General features: G+C 35.6%; 1 protein-coding gene across 4 annotated transcripts in view; it reads left to right on the top strand.

Moving 5' to 3' along the window:
• Nucleotides 1-12,101, top strand: part of LOC106874363 (uncharacterized) — a 607,119-nt gene extending 595,018 nt beyond the window's left edge. For all 4 annotated transcript variants that reach the window (XM_014922075.2, XM_014922074.2, XM_052968736.1 and 1 more), the window contains exons 5-6: nucleotides 3,752-3,934; nucleotides 11,421-12,101. In XM_014922075.2, coding sequence (XP_014777561.1) covers nucleotides 3,752-3,934; nucleotides 11,421-11,950 — 713 coding nt within the window. In that variant the 3' untranslated portion in view covers nucleotides 11,951-12,101. The remainder of the gene's footprint in view (nucleotides 1-3,751; nucleotides 3,935-11,420) is intronic.
• Nucleotides 12,102-12,135: the final 34 nt, after the last annotated feature.

Raw genomic sequence — 12,135 nt, 5'->3', positions numbered from 1 at the left:
ATATATATATATATATATATATATGTATATATAATAAATGAAAAATGCATTAAATACTAAAAAACAGACAAATAGGACAGACACAGAAGGACCCTAATTCTTCTTCAGTTATCAACCAAAATGTTTCATGCCTTTAATGATAAGATTGAGAACTTCACATATTGGTGGCACCTGCAAAATTTGCAGAGAATTTGCAGAGCTCAGACAAGCAAAACGATACTGAGGGGATGTACAAAAGTGAACAAATATAATTTTAAATGATTTATGAAAACAGAATACATACAGCCTTTCGGCCAAACAGACGAAAATGATGTGTAATGCCTAGAGGAAATCTCGAATGGATATAGAAAGAGAAATAGCCAGTGAGGAGATAGATATTGACCAGCAAGCTAAGTGTCCAGTGGCAAGAGGCAAAGAGATGGGGAAAATTAGTCACAAGTCACATGTGGGCAGTAGACAGAGGGGAAGGAAGATGAGAGAGAGGGAGAAAGAGAGTGGCAGAGAGAACAGGGAAGGAAGAAAGGGAGAAAGTCTACAATTATGAGTAAGAGGGTGAGAGAGGAAGTTGGGGTGCTAGAAAAGGAATATGAGAATGAGAGAGAAAGAAAGAAGATAGTCAAAAAAATATATATAAAAACTTACTGTTAACAAAAGTCAGGATGTGTTGCATTCAGTTACTCAATAAATGAAAAATGCAATAAATACTAAAAAATGTACACATAGGACAGATACAGAAGGACCATAATACTTCTTCAGTTATCAACCAAAATATTAATACATAGTTTCGTGCCTTTAATGATAACTGAAAACTTCGCATATCAGCAGCACCCACAAAATTTGTGGGGAATTAGGGCTCAAGCAAACAAATGTAATTCAAAACTATTGACGAAGACAGAATAAAAATAAATATATATATATATATATATATATTATTCAGATTATTCAGGCACTTACACTTGCCAGTTTTACAAATTTTCTAATAGGCATAGGAGTGGCTGTGTGGTAAGTAGCTTGCTTACAAACCACATGGTTCTGGGTTCAGTCTCACTGCGTGGCACCTTGGGCAAGTGTCTTCTACTATAGCCTTGGGCCGACCAAAGCCTTGTGAGTGGATTTGGTAAACGGAAACTGAAAGAAGCCTGTCGTATATATGTATATATATAGGTATGTGAGTGTGTATGTGTTTGTGTGTCTGTGTTTGTCCCCCCAACATCGCTTAACAACCGATGCTGGTGTGTTTACATCCCTGTAACTTAGTGGTTTGGCAAAAAAAAACTGATGGAATAAGTACTAGGCTTACAATGAATAAGTCCTGGGGTTGATTTGCTCGACTAGGGGCAGTGCTCCAGCATGGCCACAGTCAAATAACTGAAACAAGTAAAAGAGTAAAATGGTAATGAAACCATTATCCCATATGTTCTCAAAGATGCAAAGTTAAGCAGATGACTTCTCAATGGAAGAAGTAACAACAAAAACATTATCTGTAGCAAGTGACTTTCTTTGAGAGCAAGTGTAAAGAAATACACAGATACACATGCACATATGTATACATATACACAAACATACATACAGGCATGCATACATACATTCATACATAGACAGAGAGAGAAAGAGAGTGTTGTAATGAACATCCTTGTGATTCTAAACTCCAAAAGATTACATATTCTGAGAAGTCCCAAAGGATGAAATTTATAAATGATTTATAAATGTCTATTATATTTCTTCTGTTTGTGTTTCTTATCTCTTTCAATAGAAACTAAACATTAATTGCCAACTTAAAACCATTCTTTAGCAACAGATGTATTCACAAACCGTTTTCTGTTCAGGCACAAGACGTGGCAATTTCCTTCTGGGTTATTCTCCAACTAACCAATTCAGTTGAAATATTGAAATTTTACATTATATTTATGTCTTGTCTTTAATAATATCTAGTCTGTCATTTTCAAGAACTAATCTTTGAATCAATGAAACTTGAAAATACGACATCCAGTTCCTTTATTTCACTGCAATGTCTCTGTTTTACAATATTAAGGTAGCTGTATCACTGAAATTATTAACTCATTATACATATATGCATGTTCAATGTTGTCTTGCTCTCTCAGTCTAATGATCAAGTTATGATTTAATGTTCCTGATTTCAGGAAATCATTACTTATTCTTAAGCCTAAATATCTTTATGTGTGTATGTATATTGAACTTAGAGACATGTGTTTGTATCCATATTGTAGGCATAGAGGCATGGCTGTATGGTTGAAAAGTGTGTTCCCAACAATGTAGTTTTGAGTTCAGGCCTATTGCATGGCACGTTGAGTAAGTCTCTTCTGCTAAAATAGCCTTAAACTCACCGAAACATTGCGAATAGATTTGATAGTTGAAAACTGAAAGAAGCCCATCATGTGTATGTGTGCTTCTTTGTGTCACCCTGTCTTGATATCATGTAATAGTTGTAAATGAACAAAATCATAAAGCAGTATCGTTCTACAAAAATATGTCTAGCCAAGAGGAAATATTTATATTGCTTATAAAAAGTTGAGAACAATTGACAGGAAGGTTATATTCAAACACACTCATTCAAACACACACACACACACACACACACACACAAAAACACACGAACATGGACACGCAAACACATGAACATGCAGAATACATACATACAAATGTACACATATACATACATAAATACATGCATACACACACATGTATGCATACATACATACATACATGCATGTATATGCACAAACACACACTAACTCACACACATGTGCACAAACAAACAAAAAGGAAGGCAGTGTGAATAACGGACAGTCAAAACTATTGAAAAGGTTGCAAGATGCAATGAAAATTTTAGAAAAATAAAGAAAGAAATAAGTGGAAATTTTACCGGTGAGTGTGTTAAATTATAAGGCACCAAAAGAGAATGACTCTTCCCAGACACAACAGTATATACATATATATATATATATATATATATATATATATATATATTGTATATACATACATATATGTCCAGTATATGCAATTGAGGAGGTATTTAATTTAAATAACCTTCTATGTACCATACTTATTGTACATACACTGTTGATGAGCCAGTTATTGTAGTATTTGTGATGAGATAAACCTTTCTTATAGACTTATGTTAAACAATGACTACCAGAGGGAGGTGAAAATCTGTAATTTGTTTACAAGACAACATCTATAACATTGCTCAGTGTATTAGAAAAAGCAACCAAACTCTCATTCTACTATCTTTAAAACACAAAAAAGAAGGATACATTAGTTACTGAAGCTCTAGATATATTGTGCCTGATAAATAAAATTTCTGAGTGGTTGGCGTTAGGAAGGGTATCCAGCTGTAGAAACTCTGCCAAATCAGATTGGAACCTGGTGCAGCCATCTGGTTTCACCAGTCCTCAGTCAAATTGTCCAACCCATGCTAGCATGGAAAACGAACGCTAAACGACGATGATGATGATGATGATGATGTAGAATGGTTTTTGAACATAAGTCTTCATGATGAGAGTTGAGCTCTTTCTAAACAACATTATTTAAATAGAAATTTAAAGCAGAAGAGTTTTGATAGAATTTAAGGTCATCCAATCCAGAGACATGGTTAATTATAGTAAGTTATATTTATCATTTCTGAAAACCTACAAGTTCTACTAAGTCTAATTCAGTTGTTTTGCATCAAATATATCTCTAGATATAACCTGAGTTATTATTATTATTAAAAGCATGCTTCTATTTTCAGGTCGGACACCGGAAAATGAAATTGATGAGCAGAAAGAGCGTCCACCCCGACGGAAAGACAACTTTCCCGAACTCTTCAGGAAACTTGTCATTGGAGTGATGGTAATCTTAGTATTGCTTGGAGTACTGGCTTGTGTGTGTCACTTTCAAAAGTACACGATGCGGGCTGTCTCCTGGGACTCTGGTTAGTTATTCATTTTCCTTTTTTTTTTATTTTTGCGCCAGATTTTAGCTCACAAAGTTTTGGAGTAGGATTATTGTGAATTATATTGACTACAGTATGCAACTAGTCCTATTCTATCAACCCTGAATGGGGAAAAGCAAAGCCAAGCATGACAGGAATTAAACACAATTTTAAAATGCATAACTTAATATCACAAGGCATTGTATCTGATACCCGACTGATTCTTCCATCCACCTCAAGATATATATATTCACAGAGCCAAAGTTTGTGAATTGATAGAAAGTTTGCCTCACACTAGTCAGTTGAAATACCTTTTAATAACAGCATCTACAAGAATTTCTGTTGCAAGAGAACCTCTGTGTGGTTGCTCAACCTAGCAGCAAAATCTCCCTCAAATTATGTTAGGTCTTACAACGCAGAACACATTGGATAATGTTGCTTTAGATACAGAGTACATAGGAAAAAAAGGGACAGAAATGCCTTCCTTAATCATAGATCTGCTCAGTCAGAACTCTAATCTGGGGCTTAATAACATCAGCTGTGGAATGTTGGGCTTCACATTTTGAACTGACTAAGCATGTGTAGTAAACTGGTTTCAGAAACTTAATTATTATGCAACATTTGATGCATGTACTTGAATTTTAATGGCAGAAATCTTGGATCATCCCATAAATAGTGAGGTTTTTTTATACCTCTTTTATTTTTGAAAATTAAGACAAAGTTTTTTTTATCTAAAATATACTCTCCTTCATTTTCTAAAATGCTCTTCCATCTATCTGGTAGACTTGGAAGGCCCCTCTTCTAAAATTCACTTGTCTGTGATGAAAAATACTCCTCCAGTACTGTTCTGACCTTGTTTACAGAATTCATATTTTTTCCATCCAAATGATTTTAAAGATTGCAGAATAAATGATAATCAGACGGGGCAATGTCTAGCGAATATGGTAGGTGGGGCATTGTTTCCAATTCAAATTGCTCCAGCCTTTGGAATATCATCCTCACTCAATGTGTCCAAACATTATCCTGATGGGAGAACACCTTTTGTCTTGAAACCAAAGATTGTCATCTTTCTTCTAGCGCTGACTTGAATGACTGGTTGAATGACCAAATCCAAGCTTCTCTGCTAACTCCTCAATAGTTACAATGGGGTTTTGTTCCACCAGGGTTTACAGGACATCCCTGTTGAACTCTACAGATCTTCTAGGACGAGACTTTTCTAGGCTGTAATATCCGGCTCAGAATTTCTGGAACCACCATTGACACTGGTTTACGCTTGTTGTCTGATCCCCATATATTGCGTTAATATTCCTTGCACTTTCCATTGCGTTATTGCCTTTATTGAACTCATAAAGCAAAATATGCTGAATATGCTCCTTTGTCACTTCCATTATATCTTCGAAAAAATAACTGTTAAAATTGAACTGCACTCTTCAAAATTTGCACTAACAATAAGTACAAGGTAAAATTACTACCTGCTTTTATAGCAAGTTGATGCAAGTAGTTTATCCCATCCCCCTCTGACTTTTAGTTCATGCAATTGGAAAAACTGCATTATTTATAGGATGACCCAATATATTTCACGTCAATAAGTTGTGTTTCGAGACAGCTGAAACAGATAAATTCCACATGCATTATTATTTTTTGTTCAAACTTTGGTGGCACTGACATTGTCTTCCATCTTGGAGAGTAGAAGAGTTAAAGTATGTACCAGTTGTGTATTTAGGACAATTTCTACGAATGTACTTCTCTTCCCCAAATTTCCAAATGTTTACTGATGTAAGATAATAGCAGTGGATTAGCAGGATCATGAACAAAATGCTTTGCAATATTTCTGGTTCTTTTATGTTCAGAGTGCAAATCCTACCAAGGTTAACTTGACATCTTTCTGGGGTTGATAAAATAAAGAACCAATTAATATCCACCCAGATTTACGGGCCTTAATCTGCTCTTAGAAATTCAGTATTTTTATTACTATTTCATACCTGTTTATTATATTCTTTTTTTTTTTTTGTCATTTGTTCTTGCATTGTCCACTCAACCATCATCTGGATAGGTAATCATCTGAACAAAATGCTTAGTGGTATTTCACCTGTTGCTACGTTCTGAGTTCAGATTCCACCAAGGTCAACTTTACCTTTCATCTTTTCAGGATCAGTAAATTAAGTTCTAGTTGAATACTGGGGTCGATGTAATCGACTATCCCCTCCCCCAAATTTCAGGCCTTGTGCCTATAATAGACAGGATTATTATTATTGTTGTTAAGACGATGAGCTGGCAGAATCATTAGCATGCTGGGGGAAATTTTTAGCAATGTTTCATCTACTCCTATGTTCTGAGTTCAAATTCTGCTGAGGTCAACTTTGCCTTTCATCCTTTTGGGGTTGATAAATTAAGTACCAGTGAAACATTGAGGTGGTTGTAATCAACTAGTCTCCTCCCCTAAAATTTCAGGCCTTGTGCCATTAGTAGAAAGGATTATTATCGTTATTATTATTATTCCTATCAGTTCTCAAAGCATACATATGTTTATTTTGCTCTGAAGGTAGACCATATAGCATTACCAAAGGAATTTTTCTTTTACTAAAGTGGTGATAACAGACATTGGAAACAATGGAGATTTGTGGCTGGTCGTCAGTTTTGTATCACAATGTTGGCAAGTAGCTAAAACATATCTAAAGAGAGGTGATATGTAATGAAGCAAAATCAAAATTACTCCTTCAACTGAACACAGTTCATGTATGAAGCAAAATCAAAATTACTCATTCAACTGAGCACAGTTCATGTATGACCACAAATCTATTCCAGAGCTGTGCCCAGATGAAAGTGCTGAGTAATGAGGTTAACAATACAGGGCAAAAGACCTAATTGGTATATTTGTCATAGTAAAAACCTTTTCAGAACCTCTTACTCTGAAGAACTACAAAGTTTAGTGAAAAGGAAAGTAATGGTGACAAACCAAGACAGCAACAAGGGCTACAAACCTGTTTCCAGAACGCTATCAGTCAAAACTTCAAGAACAACAGTATAAATTTCTTTCTGCCCTGTCTTAAAAACAAGCCCACAAATACCCTGTCCTGTAACAGCAGCAAGTGTAGCATAACTCCATCACAAAGTAGTGCAAAGGAAATAATGTTTTCTGAAGAAAGAGCACAAATTGTTGAAGAAAACTCCAAGGTAGAAAAATATTCAAAAACTGAAAATTCAACATAAAACAACTAGAATACATTAAAAGGAACAAGTTCCACTGAACAACAATGACACTCCTCCAAAAAGAACAAAGATGATGAAGTGGAGGACAAAGAACTGAGATTCACCATCATTTGAAAATCAGACAGACTGATAAAATCACACATCTGTGGTGCCATGGATTTTTTGGTGAAGTTAAAATAACATAGGCACAGTTAGGTATGGAATATAGGCAACATATAACAGAAAGTTTGTAAAAAAAAAAAAAAAACTAAGGCAATCTTAACCTGAAGATGTGGGTGCTTTTCAACTCGTTTTTGGGTGCTCAATATGAACAGTAGCAGGAGAGTATAGATGTGGGGGTCCTGTAACCTGACCTGACCAGTCATTCTTCATGTTTGTTTCTTTTAATTATTCTGTGAACTAACTTCTTTTTTAAAGACAGAAAATCTAAAATTTTAAATCAGAACAAACAATTTGTTTGACAATCAAATACATAATTTTATTTTATTTATTTAATTATTATTTTCACCTTTCTTCTTCATATTCCCCGTTTTCTTATTCAGTTAACCAAACAATCAAATTTTATTTATTTTTTTGTTTTTAACATTCCATGTTTTAGTTTTCCTTTACAAACAACAAAATTTGATGACTTAAGAAAGCATGTAAATTAAAAAGCAATCAAACATTTCTGCATTATTATTGTTTACTCTGTTACAGATATTCTTGTAATTGAAGTTCATTTTGTTGCTGTTGTTAATTCTGTTAATGTTTTGGTTTGTTTTTGCTTTTGTTTTTCATTTCAATTTAATTTGTTATGTCTAGCAATAAAATTAATATCAAAATCATCATGCTGTGCATTTGTTTTAAACTCTGAACAGAAGGAACAAGAAATATTTTTGGTATTTGTTTATTCATTTCTCTGTTATTTATAAAGTTGACTACTATATCTTAAATCTAATATAAAGAAATAACTCACACACACACACACACACACACACAACTGTAATGCAATCACAATTTAATGCTAGATTGGCTCTGAATTTGCGGATCTGTGATGGAGTATTAAAATTGTGACCATCCTATCATTCTCCTTTTACAGACACACAGATTAGATTATTGTATGTGGCCTTCATTTTTAAGAGAGCAGAGTGTGATTTGAGGGTGATTTAGCTGCTATCTCTAGTTGGTTGAGCTGCCACATGTATTGGCTCTTGTATGTCTGCATGCTGAAAAAGTAAGATACATTATCCAATGTGTCTATTTTTTTATGACAGCAGGTGTGATTTTAGGAAGATTTGACTGCTATTTCTAGTAACTCAGGCAAGCATAAACAGGGTTCTTATTTGTTCTTTTGTATCTCTATCATAAAAAAAAAATAAGAGAATGAAATGAAATTTTGAAAGATTTTTAGAAACAACACAAAACTGGAACTCCTGTGAAATCTTTCTTTCCTCTAAATAACAAGCACCTTTCTCAATTCCTAATACTGTTTCTAGCAGAGTAAAGGGATTTTAGCTTTGGTTTTATTAGATTAGAGATTGAGGGTTCAATTCCATCTAGTTCATGTATGTTTTTTTTTGTTTTTAGTTTTTCCTGTTTATAATTTGTCTTTCAGTTTTATAGTATGTGATTAATGATGTTAAAATCAAGTTTAGCAATTAAATGACAATTAGACAACTAATATCACACTTATTTGTTAAATAAGCAGAGGAGATGAACAACAAAGACATCACTATAATATTGATTAGACAGAAAAGTGTTTGCATCATCATCATCATCATCATTTTATGCATGCTTTCCATGCTGGCATGGGTTGAATGAGCTGTCATAGTTCAAGATGGTTTTTAATTGGATTTACAGCCACCCTAGGCATGCTCCTCCAACCACATTTCATTCATGTGTTTTATTTTGGTATGATTTATGTCTAGATTCCCTTCTTGACACCAACTACGTTACAGAGTCTGCTGGATTTGTATTTTATCCTGGCACTGGTACTAAAGGGATCTTCATATCTTTGAAAAGTCTAAAGGGTCTGCTTGGCCCTACTATGTCTCTGCTTGGCCCTGCACTGTCTCTGCTGGGCCTTCACTGTCTTTGCTTGGCCATACACTGTCTCTGCTCATTTACTGACCAATTTACAAAGTGTATTGGATGCATTTTATCATAGCACCAGCACTAGTGAGATTACTTGGTATCCTGCAACATAAGATCCTCAATCTTCTGTGCTGTCACTGTTTGTGCAGCATATGATTAATAGTGTGAGAAGAAGAGAGTGGGAGTGATTATAGTAGATGAACTTCAGTAAGAGTGGGGTGGAGCGAAGACAGTATAGAGTGAGGAAATATGATTGGGGTACAGTGTGGAAATAGGTAAGACAGTGCTAGAGGGGTTATGAGGAATAGTAAAGGCAGGGTGCAATAGAAGGGAGACAATAATGGTAGTTACATGTTTACAGGAGAAGGTTAGTCATAGAAATGGCCAGTTGTGAGAGAGTGCAATGGATGCTAGAAATGAGTAATCTAAAGGAGAGGGAGTGTGGAGGTGCAATGGCCCAGTGGTTAGGGCAGCGGACTCACGGTCATAGGATCGCGGTTTCGATCCCCAGACCGGGCGTTGTGAGTGTTTATTGAGCGAAAACACCTAAAGCTCCAAGAGGCTCCGGCAGGAGATTGTGGTGAACCCTGCTGTACTCTTTCACCACAACTTTCTCTCACTCTTACTTCCTGTTTCTGTTGTGCCTGTGGTTCAAAGGGTCAGCCTTGTCACACTGTGTCACGCTGAATATCCCTGAGAACTACGTTAAGGGTACACGTGTCTGTAGAGTGCTCAGCCACTTGCACGTTAATTTCACGAGCAGGCTGTTCCGTTGATTGGATCAACTGGAACCCTCGACGTCATAAGCGACGGAGTGCCAACAACAACAACAACAACAAAGGAGAAGGAGTGACAGGTAGTAGTGTATAAGAGGGTGGTAACATTAGTCAGTAAGCAGTGGGGGTAATGTTAGTTGGCGAGAGAGAGAGCACTGGTGATGGATAGTCAAGATAGTGATGCAAATAGAAGAGCCTAGTAAATAGTTTAAAGTTCTTGCTAATGCATTCAAAAATTTACAATGTAGAAAACCTTCCTTTCAATAATACAAGCTGAATAATCAATGTATATGTGTTCTCCTTACATTTACTATAAAGTGTAACGCCAATACAAAATAATGTCATACAACAACCACTGAATATTGACAAATATTTTTCAATTTCACTTTCTTATTTATTGTTGCACATAACTATAAGATAACTTAATATTCATTACATATAACTGACTTAATGCTTAGTGATGCCATTCTATATAGATTGAAAACTATAAATAATCTATAACAACACCTGAAGATGAGCAGAGGTGAAAACGATCATGGCATGAAAGATTTAATGTGTGTGTGTGTGTGTGTGTGTGTGTGTGTGTGTGTGTGTGTGTGTGTAATCATGAGACTGGTTGAATATAATTGCCCAAAATACAATGTAGTAGGATCAAGCCCAGAACAAACTTATTAATGCATTCCCACATGTCCAATGAAACAAACACACACACACACACACAGAGGGTTTGTTTATGATCTTACACTAGAAAACATTAGGTACTTGATGCATTGTGCAGAAAAGAGTATACATGTGTTTATATGTAACTATAGTCTAATACTTCTTTTGATTATTCACTGTTAATCCAATGACCAGAAACCAATAGAGAATAACAAAAGGCATGGTTGTGTGTTAAGAAGCTTGCTTCCCAACTATATGGTTCCAGGTTCAGTTCCACTGCATAGTACCTTGGGCAAGTGTGTTTTACTATAGCTGCAGGCTGACCAGAGCCTTGTGAGTGGATTTGATAAGCGGAAACTGATAGAAGCTGGTTGTATATATACATATATATATATGTATGTATATATTTATGTGTGTGTCTGTGTTTGCCCCCAACCATCACTTGACAACCGATGTTGGTGTGTTTACATCCCTGTAACTTAGCAGTTTGACAAAAGAGACTGATAGAATAAGTAATAGGCTTACAAAGAATAAGTCTTGGGGTTGATTTCTTTCACTAAAAATCCTTTATGGCGGTGCTCCAGCATGACCACAGTTAAATGCTGAAACAAGTAAAAGAAAAGAATATATATGTATAAATAGATATAGATATCACTATAGTCATTGCAAGTTTTTACTACAACCATTTTTTCTTTTTTTATCAATTTATATTTTTAATTTTATTATTATTATTATATATATATTGCTTTTCTTTTTATCTTTTTTAGATTCCCTCGATTCTGTATCATCATTTTCGGCCCAACCAGAACCCCAAGACACCACTGGAGGAAACGCAATATGTCTCACTGATTTTAGTTTTCAAAAACCTGCTGAAGAATTGTCCACTATGACAACACTAGACCCTTTCCCGCCTTCCGAAGTTAGCGGAGCCACCGGTGGGAGCAGCTTTATGATGCAGTCACCCCAGACGTCGACGTCAGCTTTAGAGTGCGTCAGTTGGGCAGAAATACATCCACCTCCACCAGGAAGCAGTGGTGCTACTGGTGGTGTTAGTGGTGCCAGTGGTGGCGGTGGTGCCACTGCTTCCAACACCTTGTCACCGACATCCGCACTCGGGCAGCAGCGTGTGGACACGTGGGGTGTCCTGCAGCCAACAGTGCTGCCATCTTCGCCACCAGCCTTACCAGTTGTACCACCCCGACCATCCACCTCACCTGTAATTATATCATCCACTTCTGATTTGCCCACTTATGAAGAAGTTATGACCCGTAGGCGGCGTGGAGATGCTGAACTTTAATATCAATAATAATATTTCAATTATTGTTGAGGTTATTGTCATTATTATTATTATTATTATTATTATTATGCTCTAATTCTATTTTCATGATTTAGCTTCTCTTTCTTTCACTGCTCTTGTTTGTTTTTTGTTTTCTTTGTTTTGTTTTGGTTTCAGGTTTTTAATTTTTTTTTTTTTTTTTAATA

This window comes from Octopus bimaculoides, chromosome 1 (assembly GCF_001194135.2).
Source record: "Octopus bimaculoides isolate UCB-OBI-ISO-001 chromosome 1, ASM119413v2, whole genome shotgun sequence".
Taxonomy (NCBI): domain Eukaryota; kingdom Metazoa; phylum Mollusca; class Cephalopoda; order Octopoda; family Octopodidae; genus Octopus; species Octopus bimaculoides.
This window is presented reverse-complemented; position numbering and strand designations above follow the sequence as displayed.